Genomic DNA, 18,924 nt, shown 5'->3' on the forward strand with positions numbered 1-18,924 from the left:
CAGTCAGGATATTGAAACCACTTTGCCGCCGTCATTCTGCTATATGGCAGACGGCAAGTGGTTAAAAAACAAACATGTCATACTTACCTCCGCTGTGCAGTTGGTTATGCACAGAGTGGCCCCGATCCTCTTCTTCTGGGGTCCCTCAGCAGTGCTGGTGGCTCCTCCTCTTCTCGAGTGCCCCGTCAGAGAAGCGCTCTCCTTTGGGACACCCGAGCGGGAGCGCTCCCATGTCCTGCTGCTGTGTCTGTTAACACAGACAGCAGGACTCGGCTCTGCCCCCCCGGCGCCCGCGTCATTGGATTTGATTGACAGCAGCAGGAGCCAATGGCTGCACTGCTATCAATCTGTCCAATCAGGACACGAGACACCAGCTGGAGCTGGTGTGCTCGTTCTCGTTGCGGGAATTACGGGGCTCAGGTAAGTATAGGAGGGCTCGGGAGAGCTGCTGCACTAAAGAAGGTTTTTCACCTTAATGCAAAGAATGCATTAAGGTGAAAAACGCTGAGGGTTTACAACCACTTTAAGGCTGAACCTCTTGGCTACAGGATCATCCAATCAGGATTCAGTCAGTGTCAGGATTTGGTTCACCTGCTATGACAATGTGGCTTCCATACCTGTAGGTTGTTATTCTGGTGTCCACCAGTGGGTGTCTCTCAGCAGCCAACAGCGCTTTACTAATTAGTCATCACCTGATGCTGATTGCTGGGAGGAAATTTAGCTCTTCCTGTGTGACTCTTTCTTGTCTTGGTCTTTTGTCCATGTGCCACTGATCTGTGAACTGTGTACCTGTACTCTGTTCCTGTTCCTCTGCCTGTTTCTGTTCACGTTTACCCTCTGTAACAAAGGTCAGAAATATTGGATATTTTCATTTTTATTTTGTTTTATAAAATTGACAACCTCTAATCCAGATACAATGTGTAACACAGTCAACTTATCTGCATAATTTGGTTTGTGAGTTCCTGTGTCCCCACAGGTGAGGCGTGGCCTCGTGATACGCACACGTCAGCACCGCTCTCTTCCAGCTTGTGTTAGTTCCGCTTTCAGCTGTCGGGCGGTGGAACGCACGCCTCACCACGCTGCCCCTCGGCTGTTAGTCGGTTATCTACACAGTGTTTTTAGCTTCGTTTTTTAGTTCCAGATTATGGATTGTACTTTTATATTTATTTTTATGGATTTTCAATAAAATTCCCACCTTTTATGGATTCACACTATGAAGTGTTTTCTGTTTTCACTTCACACGGATACCTGTCACTGGGATTGACTTCACGCCGGAGCAGGATATAGCACCCTTGAACGGAGGACCACTTTCCGCTGTTGCCATCGCAGGACTGTCTGCATATGCCTTTTACCCCTGCAGGGGTTGGGCAGTCCGGTAAGTGTACACACGAGTGGGGGTGCAGTGAAGGTCGGAACACCAACGGTTGAAAGCTGTGATTACTTTTCTCCTTCACCAGTGGGACACACTCCTAGAACTGTTTTTGCAAAATTTTTTCCAAAGAATTCAATTATTGATTGTGTTTTTTAATCCATTTTTTGTGTTTATATACCTTTGAAGTGTTTTGCATTGATTGCCTTCATTGAACTGGGTTTGCACACTTACAGAGGTTCTCCTACACCTGCAATTTTTTAACCTTTTCAGGTTTTCACTTTGTATGAATTTATTGTCTATGTGGATCATCTAATATATTAATATTTATTTTATTGGATTTGGTTCCCCAAGCACTTTTTTATATATAGGGATCACTTTTAAGATATAGTTATCTATGATATATATAATTTTTGCATATGCGATTTTATATGCACTTTAGAACGCTCTGCACTTTCTTTCTATTTCACTTCACAGGTGATGCACTCATAATTTTTTGCACATTAATTTTCTTTTGATATTTATGACACTTTTGTTTATAAGCTAATACTTCGTTTTGTATTCTTTAGAAGAATTATCACTCATATACACATAGTAGGACAGCGCCAATTCCCCTGTTTAGAACAATTTTCTCTGTGTGCCAAGGACTTAACCACCTGTGTCCTGCCTGTTCTATGGACTTACCTCCCTGCTGGTCAACCCTGCTCTGTGCGCCAAGGACATTCACCCCTGCTGACCCCACACACTGCCCTGCCCATGGGTCAAGGTCTTCAACCCCTGCTGTGCCTTCTGGTTGCCCTGTGGACTACCTCCCCTTTGCTGCCTCATCTTGTCATCCTGAGGACCACTCTTCATTGCTGTGGCTTCTGTTTGCCATGTGGACCACCTCCCCTTTGCTGTCCCATATTGTCATTCTGAGAATCATTCTTCATTGCTGTGTCTTCTGCTGTTCTGTGGACTAGTTCTTCTACTGTCTGTACCCCAAGGTTCCCCAATAAATGCCCGCACATCAGGTTCTATGTGATCTGCCTCCATGTGTTCTCTCTCCCTGTGCTCCTAGTTTGTCACATCCTCCCCTTGTCCTGGCTTGCTCCCTGCTCCCTCTGCTTGATCTCCTGTGCATGACCCTGGCTCTGATGCTAACTTCACTTCTCAGCCATATCCTACTGCCTGTCTATAGTTATTTTGTTGGCTTTGGTAGTTTGTTCCCTGTTAGCACTTTCACTCATTAGATTTACTGGTTTTGGTTCATGGGGTTTTGTTATACTGGATGTGTTGTTGTTTTAATTACTTTATCTTTTTTAAATCACATTATTTATACCAAACTTGTGACTGGGGTTCTCTTTGCAAGTCCACACATTTCTGGTCCTGCCTGTTTCACAAGATACCAACACTTGGTATACTTAACAGTCAGATATTGCCATGGCAGTAGTTTACATCAACCACCAGGAAAGAACCAGAAGTCTTGCAGCTCAAAGAAAGGCAGATCAGATTATGACTTGCGTAGAACGTTACATACAGACCGATCTAAATGATACATTCTAGGAGTGGAAACTCAACAGGTGGGCCTCCTCAGTCATCAATGTCTTGTCTCCAGGGAGTGGTCACCTGGAGGTGTTTCATAACCCCTGTCACAAATGGGGGAAGTAAGATGTAGACCTCCTTGTTTCCAAGTTAAAAAAACTAACTGGAAAGGTTCCTGTTCAGGACCAGGGATCCCTGGGCCTTCGCAGTGAACCCCGGTGGTGACTCCATGGGATCAGTTTAGACTGATCTGCGCCTTTCCCCCTCTAAAACCCCTTCTTAGTTCGCTTGGCAGGATTAAATAGAAGGGCATTCAAGTGATTCTCCTCACACTAAAATGGCCCAGGCAGACATAGTATTCCAGGCTTTTGGTAGACTCTCCGTGGCATCTAATTTTTATCTGTACTGGCCCATCTCCTCTGCCTGTCACCTCTCTACATAACTTTTTATGTAGCTGTCAGGGGAGGAGCAAAGGAAAATACTAGAGTATCACTTCACTATTAGCTCTGAGTCTTCTGGGGTTACTGACATCACACCCAAGATGGTGGCACCCTGCAGCAGTCTCAAGGCTTTTGGATGTGTGCGCAAGGGATGCTTTTACATGTAAATAGCATACATAAAATACTGTATGTTAAATGCACATATAAACTTATAAGAAGATTGTTGCTGAAATAAATGACCTAGCCACAGCGTCCCTTCTTCCATTTGTTGTCAGTTTCAACATGTCCATATGCTTTGGCATTGGTTTCCTCTTCCTTCATACTTTGAAACTTTCTAGAAAAAATTACCGTATTTATCGGCGTATAACACGCACTGTTTTCCCCTAAAAATCAGGGGAAAATCGTGGGTGCGTGTTATACACCGATCCCTGCTGTCTCCGAGGGAAGAGGAGCGAGCGCCGCTGAATTACATAGAACCACGATCTCTTGTGTACCCGGCGATCCGTCACTCACAGCCACGCTTCCTGGCCCCGCTTTGGGCCAATGTTCTGTATATCATATGAGCAGGGCCAGGAGGCGTGGCTGTGAGTGACTGAGCGCCGGGTACACAGGAGATCGTGGCTCTGTGTAATTCAGCGGCACTCGCTCCTCCACTTTCCTCGGAGACAGCAGGGATAATCCAACACTGGCGAGGCTGCAATGATGGGAAAGGTAAAGCTGCAGATGGGCACTGAACAGGCTGCATTGTTGGTCAATTTAATGGCTGCAGATGGGCACTGAGCAGGATGCATTGATGGGCAATTTAGAGGCTGCAAATGGGCACTGAGCAGGGTGCATTGATGAGATGTGACCCTAATTTCGCTTCAAAGTTCTTTATTTAAAATGTACGTTTTTTTCCTTAAACTTCCCTCCTAAAATTGGGTTGCGTGTTATATGCATGTGCGTGTTATACACAGATAAATATGGTAATTGGGAGAATCAGTAGTTTCCCATTCAGCTAACATCACCTGGCTTGACACAGTGATGAACAGAGCTAAAACATATCAGTATGTTAGATTGCCTTTAGAACATAGCGGTAGCCTTCCTATATTGATCTCATTTTAAATTTAATACATTTTTATTTTAACTCACAGTTCTTTTGATTTTACATTCTATTTTATTTGCAAGTGTGATGAAGGTCCCCTTCACATTACCCCTACATTGGATGCTGCCAGCCCACTACCACAACAAACACCACCACCCACCATTCAACAGTGTGAATTTTAAGATCTTATATAACAATATGAGAGTCCTGCTATTTGGTGACTTTTAGTAGCCTGATTCTGTAGAGCACAGTGATAATGTGAATCACAACTACCAGAAATGTATTTTTTATTTTTTTCAGTTCATAGAGTGTTTTCGTGTGTATGTGGGTGAGTCTAAATGTAGAGGAGCGTAAACCACCTTATTAATGTTCACTATTTTTTTGTAAGTTCTCGCATGTGAAAATATGCATTGAGGTTGGTCCCTTTCCAAAGACTTTTTTGGATGCTAGATACTTAACAGGGGTTCTCTACCACACACAGAACAAGCAGTAAACTAGACCTAAAGCTCCTAAGTATGTCTGTATAACTTCCAGATGAATTGCCTTATTCTGGCCCTTGTACCTTCTTTCACTAAAAACCCTCATGTTTATCCCGCCTGCTCTAGATGCTTATGTACATAAGCATCTAGTGGCAGCACTGGGAATCAACAAATCTACCATCTTGGGGTGTGATGAATAGCAAAGATAATATTGTGATCAACATAAACATTTAGCTAACCTAGATTGTTGGGCACTGTAGCAGCAAGATAGGAAATGACTCCAGAAAATTCACAGGGGCGAATGTAAGTAGGAAGGCTGCACAAATAATTTTTTTTTTACCCCCATAACCCCAAAAATATGTTCTTTATTTTATTTTATTTTATTTTTTGGGAAAGGAACTATTTTATGGGGAAAAAAACATAAACTATAGCAGTCATATTTGCATTATAGACAGAGACAGACAGAATACCCTGAGAAACTGCTTTATTGTGTGTGTTTGGACAATATAAAAAGAAATGATATTGAGAGTACATGCAGGCATCCATGCATATCTGGTCAGTGGGCTTATAAATTTACGTCCTAAAAGCAGAGGCTGATACCAAGAATAGTGATGGAACTGGAGCTGCAGCACACTGCAAACCCTCTTGCCGAACCTGAAAAGGAACTTCTGTTAGAACGTAATCAACATGTTTACTTTTTGTTTTCTAGTACTCTATTCATTAAAAAGTTATATAAAAAGACACAAGCAGTCACTGACCACTGATAAATCTTTCCTTTATTATGTATTATAATATTGTTGCTGTTAATGATATTATTTTGGGAACACTGGAAAAATCCAGAATTTGAATATTTAGAAAAATATTTCAATATGGGTCCAGTTAGGGGGAAAGGGTCCTTTCAATGGCATCTTAAAAACAGAAGCTGATTCCCAAAATTGTGATCATGCTGTTGGTGTGGCAGAGAGCGAACCCTTCTTCGGCTTCTAAAAAGAAATTTGTGTTATGACAGCAAAAGATACCTATTTCCACACAAGAACAGGAATAAATTAGCCAAAACAGTTAATGAAAACCTCTGCTTTATGGGTAACTCCACTTTCATGGAAAAAATATAGCAAATAAAAAAAACTAGCATAAACAATTGCTATGCATGCATTATTTTAATTTAATGTTATTCAAATTAACTTTCCTTTTAAATCTGCAGCTGCTGTTATTTTCTGCAAAATGTAATACAATGTGGTGGCTTGGAGGTGTTCTGTACACCGTTGGTGTACAAAACACCACTAAAGATGTGATGTCCTGCTTGTGTAATTGGCTCACTGATTTCCAAAAAAAGATACAAGTAAAATTTTGGGCACCCCCTGCAAAAGGGATTTATTTTGTTGAGATACTCCCTAAGGGTAAAATGCTTCTAAATGGATGCAGACACTGCAACTTTTCTCATTATAACACCAAGAGTGCATCAACCCATTATAATGAGACTCTCCTATTCAGAATCAGTATCCAAAGGATATAGTGTAACAAACAGATTCTTCATTTAGAGCAGAAACATGTAGGACTCTGCAACAAAATTTGTTAAAATCCTTGCAATGCACATTGATTCCCCAGGGGGGATTGTTTTTTTCTCAGTGGTTACCCTTTATCTAGATTACAGATTCATGTTTGTGCAATGTATTCAATATATATTACTATAATATATTACTAGTGATAATATAGTTTACAAACATAAGAATACTACTAATACTGACTTATATATATACCAAGAATATATGTCTCTTAAAATAGATTTATTATACACTATACACTATCATTATTATTATTATTATTATTAAAGCCTTAAAGTGGTGGTAAACTCCCCTGCTCAGCTCATCTGCATTTAGATCACTATAATATGACTTACTATTAGGTGCCTTTTAAGTTTTTCTAGGTGTGTCACCCTCTCCTTCTGATAACATCACTAGGACATGCACATTGGAATACTGATTGATGGCACACTTATGCCCCGTACACACGGTTGGATTTTCCGACGGAAAACGTGTGAAAGGACCTTGTTGTCGGAAATTCCGACCGTGTGTGGGCTCCATCACACATTTTCCATCAGAATTTCCGACACACAAAGTTTGAGAGCTTGCTATAAAATTTTCCGAGAACAAAATCTATTGTCGGAAATTCCGATCGTGTGTACACAAATCCGACGCACAAAGTGCCACGCATGCTCAGAATAAATTAAGAGAGGAAAGCTATTGGCTACTGCCCTGTTTATAGTCCTGACGTACATGTTTTACATCACCGCGTTCAAAATGATCAGATTTTCCGATAACTTTGTGCGACCGTGTGTATGCAAAACAAGTTTGAGCCAACATTCGTCTGAAAAAATCCATGGATTTTGTTGTTGGAATGTCCGATCAATGTCCGACCGTGTGTACGGGGCATTAGTGTTCCATCAATCTGTAGAGATATGTGCTGTTTATGTCAGCATTACTCCTGACCACCATCTGTTCAGGCATAGTTTTATCTTATCTTATCACACGTGCATGGGATTAATGCAGTGACCTATGAAAAGGATGGAAATGTGGGTTGTTGAAAGTAACAGAGGATTCCACAAATATGGCACCAGCTTGGGATGGAATGGACTACAATAATAAAAAGCTGCTGAAATCGTAAGAAGAATTTTATGATGCTCGAACTTATCCCTATGTGTTTAAAAGTGCAGGGAATTCTAGTATTGTTCTTTTACTAAATGAGTTGCATTGAGTTTACTACTGCTTTAATCCAGACAAGTCTTGGATAGAGAGGGGAAGAGTTATAGGTTTTTACTTCTGTTTGTGACCCGTTAGGGGAGATTTTCCCTGTTTTCATTTTTGTCTGTGTTCCTGTCAAAGAAATTATCCTCCCCTTCCAGTAGAAGAAATTATCCTCCCCTTCTTGTCAAAGAAATTATCCTCCCCTTCCTGTCTTAACAGAAGGTGTGTCCAAAACAGAATAAAAAATGTTGCCTGATTTTGCCCTTTAAATATTGCTAGCAGTAGTAGTACTGTGATTATTACTTTTACTATACTAAGTAACAGTATATGCACCTTTTTACAGGAATGAGCAAATGCCTTACAGAGAAGACAACATTGTGAACATCACTTAAAGAATGTAAGGCTCTGCTATCAAAAGCTTGCTGCTTGCTGCTTGTTCCCCAAGTGCTAATTTTTAAGACCAATTCCAGTATGAGCATTTAAAACTGGATCCTCTAGAACTTTCCTCTACAAACTCATTGATCCAGCAACGCAGTGTCACCCCTCTTCCTGATTGCATGACCCACCTTCTGTAAGCCCAAGGTGTTAAGGCTCTTACACCACACTATACTCAAGGCTGCATAAAGCTCTCTGCAGCTGTTAAAAAGGGGCTTTACCCATAACAACTTGATAAAAAATAAAATTCTTTAGCAACAAATATATATTTCATGTTACTAATTATGCCACCAAAATTAGTGTGTGCTGTAAATTGCCTCCAGCATTGTTCATGACTTTTTCTGTTCCAGACAGTGCCTAAAAATAGAGAGCAGCTGAGCATGTGCAGAGCACAGTGAGACAGTGTATTACTAGATTTTAAACAGTATAGACACTTATCTTTAATCTTTTACATAGCTACACCCGCCTGTGTCTTGAAATGATCTAGCAGGACCAAATTTTCTGACTTAAGTTCCACTTTAATATGTGCCCACTAGGAAATGGGCAAAATGAACCCAAGATCAATTAAAAGAAGGCATGTTATTTTGTTAAGAATGTGGGGCTTGCTCCAAGGGGGTTTGGGGGGCTAATTGGGGGGGAGGATCTAAACCCAGAATTTTAGGAGAAAGTTGAGGCTGCCAATGCTGGTTTATTTCTGATAATAACAGTTGTCTGGCTGTCTCTGCTTTCACAACTGCCGAGTCACTGTCCTGAAACAAGCTTAGGACCTGCATGTTTGCTCCAAGTAAGTGAATTAATTAGCACTGAAGTCAAAGCATTACCATAACAGCTAGGTAACTAGACTTTTTCCAGCCTCCAGTGTTCTTTAAATAAAGTTTCCCTTTAAATTATTAGTTGACACTTAGTTGTGACTTCCTGTGTGCTGCTTAGCTCTAGTCAGTCAAGATTTAACACAATGTCACCTGCCAAAGTTAGTTTACTTTCCAGTTAAATTGAAGACAACCACACAAAAAATGGGCATATCCAAAGTGTATGTATAATCAAAACACTTGTTTTTTTGGTGGAGTTGGAAATGGTTATCAGTTTATTTAAATGTTTTAATCCATTTAGGAAGATTTCCCCTCGCTTCCTATCCCAGAAACTCAAGAGGAAGCAAGAGGTAATCTCGACAAAGTGATCAAAAATACCCTCTTAGTTGTCACCAGAACAAGTGTTCTTATTGTTAGATTTATCCTCACCTCCTATTCTGGTGACAACTCTAAAATTATGTTTTTCCAATCACTTTCTGTCCTATTGACAATGGTTATCAGGACAAAATTAAAGAGGTATCTCTCCAGTGGCAACAGGGACAGCAATAAAACTTGACCAAAGTTCTGACCCTTTCCAATGCTATTCAAAACAAAAAAACAAAATGTTTTGTCTATACACTAACTTTAAATTATCATAAAAGTAGAGACTTAGTGGTCATGGATAGCTACTGTATGTGTTCTATAACCTTGAATCTGGATTCCCTTCTTCTGAGGGTAACATATCTGCTTTGTAGCTGAACTATCATCCCCAACAGGAGCTGCCTTATTTATGACTGAGTTCTCTTGAGGTTTTGCAGCAGAGGAAGACTTCATAAAACTGCCAAATAACAAAGGTGATGTTGAGATGACACTAATGAATACTAAAGGCTTTTCTATTTGACAGATTTGAAATAGTTGGTTGTAGCAACCCCAAGAGAACATCTGTCCTGAATGCTGAAGCAGATAAAATGGCCTAAATGGGTGCTTAAGGGCATTTTTTGAACTAAAGTGCCACCCTCAAAAGAATGGAATAAGGATAAATAATGGAAAAAATAGTTATCCCTGACCAGCCAGTCTGCACTATCATAACAATTCTAGATTAACAGCGAAGCCTATTTGTTACTGCTGAGAGAAATACAGGGGCTGCCATGGCTGGGGTGATCTCTTTCTGCACTAGTTCTCAGGCTGTCCTATGACCTGCTGACTTCCGTGCTTTCAGAATCACTTCCCTAGAACAAATATGCAAATTAGGAATTATGACTTCACTCTATCGTTACTTATTCCTGAGTCTGTGATTTAGAAAGTTCTAAAACTGAGGAAAAAGTAACTGCCAGTTTCAGATACAGGTCAGCAATCCATATATTTTCATGGAAGGTTTCCTTTATAAAACAACCCCGGCTTTTAGTTTAATAAAAGTTCATAACCAAACATTAACTTACGAGGCATCTCTATGGCAGTGTAGGCTGGCATTCCTTTGCAGAGAGCTTCAATGTGGCTTCCAAACTCTTCAATGTGAACAATAGGTTTCTGGTTGATTGTGTAAGTTGTCAGCTCTGTGGTTGGTGGAGCCTGAAAATGAAAAATGAAATACTTACTTATATGATAAAAATATAATTTTCTTACATATGTATTTTAAATGTTCCCATTTCAGCCAAACACTTTTTGTTAATCATAATTACTATGAAAGATCAATAGATCCAAAATGAACCCAAGATCAGTTAAAAGAAGACATGTTAAAAAAGATAGATCTAAAAAAATAAAAAAAATGAACCAGCTAAATACATTTATGCTGTTTAACCTGCAAAGGATTTGGTATTCTGTATTCTGTACTGCCATTGGTATTTTGTACTGCTAGTGTTATGATTTACACATATTTCCTATACTGCTCAAACAGACAGGTAACACATAGTTGTAGTTTAAGCAATATCTGGTACAGCTTTGTGGATTCCTGACACCTCTCTCCTCCTCAATGGATGGTAAATCAATTTCATTACCTCTGTCCAGTCTACAGGGACCTTACATCAAGACCATAAAGCTAACCCCAAAAGCAACATTGTGATTTCTATTACTAACAAGTGGAGGTGTTTGTCACAAGAATGGCTGATCAAAATTACAAATTCTTTCACTGGTACAACAGTAAACATATATGTATTTCAGCTGTGTATTTATCTGTTTGCATGGAGTCCCACTTTACAATGAAAAAAATTTACACAGAGCATTTTATGCCCTTGTGCGTCTATATGCTACAGCACAGATCCATGAACCCGTAAATACTGCCCAGTGTGGCAGATAATGGGGTAATACAAATCTGCTTATATTTTATTAGTTGGTAAGGGGAAGCCCCCATTTGGGCTCTCCACTTAAAGAGAAACTTCACTCCTATTATACAAATTACAACAAAGACGCCTTTATAAATGTTTGGCAATGGCAATCTATAAACAGATACCTATAGATCAGCCTTTCTCAACACAGAGGAACCCTTGAAATAACTTTCCGGTCTTAGGGAACCCCTCCTAGAAATGACTATATCTACAACTCATGATAGATGAGTGTGATGGTCACTGGGTAGAATGCTCGTTATACTTGTGGTCTTTGGGACGAATTACCCCCTTACATATAGCTAAAAAGATCATTGGTGCCAGTGGGAACTTATCTGAGAGGCAGAAATTGTTCATTGCTCAAGGAACCCCTAGCAACCTCTAGAGGGATCCTTGGGTTTCATAGAACCCTGATTGAGAAACCCTGCTATAGATAATTACAGGCTTTTTATTCTTTGCATACTTTTTTTTCCTCCCTATTATTTGCACAGTGGCCATTTTTACTTAGGGCAGATTAATCCATTTCCCTTTACTCCCTGAAATTCTTTCTAGAACTTGTGGTCTGCATCCTGGAACATGTGCCAGGAAGTTCCCAGGATACAGCTGGGAGACCCTGGTAACATCACCAGTGCCTTAAGAAACCAGGAAGTAGAAAAAACAGTAATCATAAGTAAAAGTAAAAAATGTTTGTTTAACTAATCAATGCAAGACGATTTTGAATGAGCATGCATAGCTGTATGGTGTTGTGATTATTAGTTAAATGGGGGAAAGGTCCAGTTTAAGCCAAGAAAATCAGTATTCATTCAGAAACACAACACATGTTAAAAGAAGGCATACAAATATTGCTCATAATGATGACTCCCTTTGCCGTATGTGTATGGTACATACAGTAGTCAAACTCTTCTTCTTAGTAGAGAGGGCACAAAAGATTCTAATATCTGTCATAACACTAGGTTCAGTATGCAGAGATGGCATTTAACTACTTGCCGCCCGCGCTATAGGCGAAAGACGGCTACAGCGTGGGCCTTAATTGCCGTGAGGGAGTATATGGACTCGGCTGATCACAGATCCGAGTAAGGGGTTGATCCTGGCTCCTTACCACGTGATCAGCTGTCAGCCAATGACGGCTGATCATGTGATGTAAACAGAAGTTCGGTAATCAGTATTTTTTTTCCTCACGCTATCAGCGTGACGGGAAAAAAAAGCTGATCACCGGCTTCTGTCAGAGGGACATCGGTCCCTCACACAGAAAGCCGCGGTTGCATTTTCTGTGCCCACCAGTGTCAGCTGCCAGTGCCCACTGTGCCACCTACCAGTGCCACCTACCAGTGCCCACAGTGCCACCCATCAATGCCCACCAGTGCTTCCAATCAATGCCCATCAGTGTCTCATAATCAGTGCCACAGATTAGTACTGCCTATCAGTGTCACCTACCGGTGCCCATCAGTGCCACCCATCAGTGATCATCAGTGCCCATCAGTGCCACCTAATTTCATTTGGGTATACTGTAGCATGACCGCGCAATTGTCATTCAAAGAGTGACAGCGCTGAAAGCTGAAAATTGGTCCGGGCAGGAAGGGGGCTTAAGTGCCCAGTAAGCAAGTGGTTAAAGTGTATATTTACACGCCTAAAAAAATTATTGCCAGAACAAGATATAAATAGATATCTTTAAACGGCGCCACTTGGTCCTGATTCTGCTGATAAATGTCTAAGACTGCAATTTTCCTCACTTTGTAGGATTTCCTCTCACTTCCTGTTGCATTTTTGGGACATAGAGCAAATTCCCCAATGGGCAGGACAGGGAACCCTTTCCTAGTCTGTTCAAAACTGAGAAAATAGTTTTGGCTATATATGCACTTTAACAAAATGACTTTCCTACTTTAAAGATGTGTCTACATTACAAAACAAGAACCTGATTGGCTGATGTAGCCTTGTTGAACGTTTGCCCTATCCTTGTGTTAATAAATTCATAGTGGGTCATTATACAGTTACAATAATGGAATTTAGGTCTGGGTTGGAAATTATTTTTAGCTGTAGTTTTCAGTCTACTGGCATCCACATAACAGAGCTTTGCCAACACCCAGGGAGAGTCTGGATTACAGTAAGAACCAAGAGTGTAAAGCCATTTCCTTGAAGCTGGAAGGAGCTCTATAAATCATGATTAGGAATCTGTCATTTGCCCACTTTACTCTACCACCACAAAATCTGAGGTTTAGAGAAAAATGCGAGCTCATGCCAGTAACTGCATAATAGAATGTTTTCGGTATAGAGTGTGTAAATTTAAGAAGGGACATTAGCAATAATAGTTTACAGATATAAAATGTAATTGTTTGCAAGAGATTGAAACAGATCTTCACCCTTTAAATTGACTTGCCTCCTCTTCACCCTGCCCCCCTTTGCTGCAGTTTTGTCATTTTTTTTTTTTCTTTTGTTTTTTTTTTGAGAATTCGTTTTGCCCCCCTCCCAGCCTAGGAGATTGATGTCAATGCCCCCAGTGTCTCCTGGGATATGTGACTTTCATATTCCGCTTTTTGGAATCCTCCCCTCCTCCGTTGTCACATTTGGCACCTTTCGTGGGAGGTACTTGCTCCCACTTTTGGGCACTTCCAGGCATAGATAGCCGCAGTATCCGCAGATATCTCTGTCCTGTCCCCCCCCCCCCCCCCTGTCTTCTGGGAGACACACAGGTCCCAGAAGACAGCAGGGACCAGTGGGCTTCACTTCCTGATTCCCTTACAGAAGATGGCGGTGCCTCCACCCGAGAGCCAAGGGACAGATCGGCCCGGGTGCCGACATCATGGGCGCCCTGGAAAGTGTTCATATTTTAAAAGTCAGCAGCTGCAGTATTTGTAGCTGCTGACTTCTCAAAAAAAAAAATTCAGCGGACTCCGCTTTAAGTAAACTCACTAGCTGCTATGACTGTCACAGCATTCTGTGGTTTGTAGTGCACACAGTAATGCAGTAGCACAAGCTGGGTGACTCTACCTTTAAAGCTAGAGGCAGTGTAGTGCCTGAAACAAAAGGAAATTTTACTAAGACTAAGCACATAATAGATATGCTGACTCTGGGTTCCAGTCTTGCACCACGACTGCTGGTGAAAAGCTACATTCCAGGTTGGCTGGAAAATGGCTGGATGGTCTCCACCGCGGATGTTGTCTTCAGGTCACTGACACCAAAAGAGGGCTACAATTTTTCAATTATTCATTAGAAATATTTTTTTTTTACCTGGTGCTTATTTTCAGAAATAGCCTTAAGCTGCTCCAGAGTGGGAAAGTTTGACTTCATCCTGTTGATGACACAGATTTTCTTGTTGTACAGTCTGGTTGCAGCAAATCCCTGAGGTAAAACATAGGTGTTAGGTACCAAGAGAAATCCTGTGCAATGTTACGTACAGATAAGGCTTTCATTAGCTCTTCTTCCTGCTTTGCAGTGCTATGCAATGATTTTGCCTGAGAATTGTTATAAATAACATGATAAAGAACATCACTTGCCACAGTTCAGTGATAGCAAGTGCTCCAGCAGCTGGAGGTGCTCGTCATTGTAAAGGGAAATATTTCAGCTTGTTTGAAGCTCTCCCTGTAAGCTTGCCCATGCTATGGAGCAGTGGTACATTTCAAAGTCCCACACTTGCACCACTGCTAGGGCTAAGTGAGAAAGGAAAAGGGGTCCTGGTGCTACAATGTCTTGCTTAAACACAGGTAAACAGGTAAATATCTCACTAATCCCACTAATCAATCTTTAGAGATTTTAGATGCCGGTATTTAGTGTCACCTTGAGGAAGGGACCCTGCATGGCCCTGAAATGTTGGCTATCCATGACCTATGCGACTCAGCAGCAATAAAGGTGTATACAATTTGCAATGGAGTGCTGGTGACACTTTCTACTGTGGTCTACACAGTTTCATTCTCTAATGTCATTACAAGTGCCCATTTGTTACCAAAGTCAAACAATGCAATGACTGCAGTTCATACCTACATTTCTGTTTACCTTACACTCTCTCGCTACAAATCTACCCTGTTTCCCCGAAAATAAGACCTAGCGTGATTGTCGGTGATGGCTGCACTATAAGCCCTACCCCCCAAATAAGCCCTACCCTGTTTCCCTGAAAATAAGCTCTACCCTGAAAATAAGACCTACAAGGACTTTAACTAGGGCTTATTTGGGAGGTAGGGCTTATATTGCAGCCATCACCGACAATCACGCTAGGTCTTATTTTCGGGTAAACAGGGTATGGGACAGGTCTGACTACTAAAATACTGCCAAAAAAATGATCAGTGCAGCAAAGTTCCAAGAAGCGTGACAGACCACTGATTGCTCTTTAGACAGTATAGGGATCAATAGCACTTGGCTAAATAGCAAAATAAGCAGTGCTGATTTTCTAATGTATGCATAGCTTCATATACTACATTATGTCTACTATCAATACAGCTTAGCATCCTGAAGACAAGGAAGTTTTAATGTTTCCAGAAGACTGGAAAAAGGCAGAACACTTACGTTTTGATAGTCACAGATGGAATCCCAGGAGTGCCAGCCATTGAACTGATTGATATTGGCAATCCGGTCCTGATTGTTAATATTGACTTGCTGGCTTACACTGCCACCATCATTGCCAGAATTGTTGACATCGACATTCTAAGGAGAACAATAAAGGAAACGCATGAAGTACAGGTTACTAAAGCATGCATAAAGTATCAATAATACATAAAGTGATGGAGACATACCAATAGAGCAATTATTATCAGTAAGTGATAGATCTTTTTTAGCCTTTTTAACAAAGCCAATGTCCTTTTATCAACACATTACTGATACATACAATGACAACGTTGTACCATAAGAGCCATTGCATGTGACATCAGCCTGAAAATCATTGTAAATAGCAGTGGGACTGGGATCTACTGCTTTTTACAATAAAGCTGCAGAAAGAAATTGTCATCTTTATTTTATTCATGCTGGGGCCCAAAGCACAGATAACATTTCTATTGCAACTGGAAATTGTCAAATGTTCAGAGCTATACCTACAACCTGGTAATTGATAAAGGCTCCTAAAGTGTATGTAAAGCTAAAACTTTTTTTTAGCTTTCAATGGAGTAAGAAATGGTTACAACTCCTATCTGATTTTTTTTTTTTTTTTGCTGTATGTTCCTCACTGCGAGATTGTCTTAATTTATTTTTCTGGGAGACACAACTAGAAATGAGAGAAAATCTCTTCAAAGTGAACAGAATTCCCATCTTAGACAGCTGTCAAAGAAACAGGTGTCCCAGTTGGAGGATTTTTCCTCATCTCTTGCTCTTCTGACAACTCAATGGTTTTGGATTTTTCCTCACTTTTTATCACCATCACAATGGTCACCAGGACAATCAGAGGGACTAATCTCTCAAGTTTGGACAAAGACAGTCATAAAAATAAACTCTTGCTCACTATACTGAAACTAAAAAGAACATTTTGCCTTCAAACACACTTTAATATTTTTTTAAAGTGTACTTGTCATGACAGCAGTACCTGAGCCAATACTGCAAGCTTGCTTCAGAAGGTGGTGTTTTCCTGTCTGTCATTCTGTTATACTTAGCTTACAGTGACCAGGAATAAGAATTCCCACAGTAAAGTGAAGACTCAGATTCAGCATGATTGTTCATTGACCCACTAAATAGTAAAGTATGGCAGCCAGGGGCTCTTTAAACCTTAAAATGTTGGACACATACTAATGAAGTTTTTTTTTGTAGTCCACTTAATAATTCATCATTGGTAAGGCACATTTACTAATTGCTTTTTTTCTTTATACCTAAAAAGTCACTGAGAGTATTCCAGATTTGAATATGAAACATACTGTTTTCTGCCTGACTGTCATAAAGAAATAGCGCAGCACGCCGTAGCAAAAAGTGGGTGTGGTGACCAGCTTTTATGTAAAAGCTATCCTAGAAGCTAATTAGCTAGTAATCTGTAAAGGCTATTAAAGCATTGCCTTTGGAGATGTTTAAATACCGTAGTTTGTTTCCATTCCAAGAGCAAGTGCAATTTTAAAGCGTGAGGTTTTAGGTATCTATTCACCTAGCATAACACCATCTTTTACATTTTACCAAAAATTGGGTATTATATTGTGTTTTTGTGCATTAAAATTCATTAAAGTGTATTTTTTTCCAAAAAATGCGTGTTCACAAAAACCACTGCGCAAACACAGTGTGACATAAAAAAATGCAAAATCAACCATTTTATTCATTAGGGCCTCTGCTAAAAACACATAATGTAGAAATAAAAGAAGATCTAGTGTTCAATTAGTTATTATGCAAGAATTAGCCACTTCCAGATAACATCATTCGCATACAGGATTGTTAAAGTATTAAAAAGTATAATATATATATGTAAAGTGCTGCGTAAATTGATGGTGCTATATAAGTACCTGAAATAAATAAATAATAAATAAATAAAAAGCCTTCTCATTTAAAACAAGATTAAAAAAGCAGCAACAAGATAAACAGCTCCTTCAATAAATAAGTGGTATTTTGCGACAATAACATGTTTTTTTCTCAAACTTGGAGCATCTTGTTACTGGTTTTTAAACTTGTTTCAAATAAAAAAGCTGTTTTTTTTTTAATTTGAAATAAACAATGTGTGTGTATGGCATTTTCTGGAGGTGGACAGTGTTGATCCCTGAATGCCAATAGGGGTAGTTATCCCAGCACCAGAAATGTTTCCAACGCTGTGTGCTATCACTCACAAGAAAATATGCAGGCATTAAACATATGCACAATGTGTCGGAAATGCTTAATATTACACACACCAATTTTTCAGTCTTAAAATCTCTGCAGTCTTTAGATGATTGTTTTAATAATGAAAAATTTATTTTCAGAATTGTATTTTTGTGCTTCAAGGAGGTTCATGACTTTTAAGATTTTAGTGAAAGTTAGCATCAAATGATTAGTCCCCCCCCCCCCCTAAAAGAACTACTGTTTCAATGCCCTTGTTTCAAAAATGTCATTTTTTTAAACAGGTTTTAAAAGTTTTAAGGTGTAGTGATTATATCAGCAAAGGGCAGATTAGTCCTGCCATTTTTGTCCATGCATCTTTCTTGGTCTGTGACCATATATGGTTCCAACATTCATCATTTGGTTACCTTTAACCTATATTGTGCTAATACTTCAACCTTCACATACACAATTTTCTGCAGCCTGTCACATACTTGATTAAACTAAACGGAGATAAAAAAAAATCTATTTACTTACATCATTGGCTAGTGATAGAGTCAGGAGGACTCCCAAGACGGCAGCAACCTATGAGTGGAGACAAATTGAACAGTTACTATACAATGTGCCTTGAGCAAGCTTTCACTCTTTGGTTAAAAAGCAAAATATTCTCACCAGGAGTTTCATTGCAGAGCTTTGTTTCAATTAGAATTGATAGAGCAAAGGATAGCCTTCAACATTTTTTATACAGTATTTATATATAAAATCTGTATTTACTAAAGGAACAGGCCTAAATGTGTTGTTTGTCATTGAGTTAAGGAATCAGTACACTCTTACTATCTAAGTTTGCAGTTGATATGCAGATCTAAGAACTGAGATAAACTGAGGGTTGAGTCTATTTCTGTGTGTTGTACTCATTAAAAGAAAATTATACAAAGGTTTTCTTAAACCAATTGGTACAATGATTATGCTGTGCATAAAATCATTACATTTGGTGTATGCAAAAGGTGTGCTGTAGAAAGTAATCTCCAAAGCTACTTGAATGGCTCTAAAGCAAACTTCATTCTT

General features: G+C 39.8%; 1 protein-coding gene across 2 annotated transcripts; it reads right to left on the reverse strand.

The window, feature by feature from the left end:
- Window positions 1–5,363: 5,363 nt before the first annotated feature.
- Window positions 5,364–18,642, reverse strand: LOC141132982 (gastrokine-1-like). Of its 2 annotated transcripts, none has more exons than XM_073622025.1 (6): window positions 18,532–18,642; window positions 18,397–18,444; window positions 15,673–15,810; window positions 14,404–14,514; window positions 10,300–10,429; window positions 5,364–5,550 (listed from the first exon to the last, which is right to left on the reverse strand). In XM_073622025.1, the coding sequence occupies exons 1-6, from the start codon at window positions 18,541–18,543 to the stop codon at window positions 5,477–5,479; spliced, it is 513 nt and encodes a 170-aa protein (XP_073478126.1). In that variant the 5' UTR covers window positions 18,544–18,642; the 3' UTR covers window positions 5,364–5,476. The 2 variants fall into 2 exon arrangements, with proteins under 2 accessions (XP_073478126.1, XP_073478125.1); XM_073622024.1 differs by lacking the exon at window positions 5,364–5,550 and adding an exon at window positions 5,655–5,879.
- Window positions 18,643–18,924: the final 282 nt, after the last annotated feature.

Source organism: Aquarana catesbeiana, linkage group LG03, assembly GCF_042186555.1.
Source record: "Aquarana catesbeiana isolate 2022-GZ linkage group LG03, ASM4218655v1, whole genome shotgun sequence".
NCBI classification, from domain to species: Eukaryota; Metazoa; Chordata; class Amphibia; order Anura; family Ranidae; genus Aquarana; species Aquarana catesbeiana.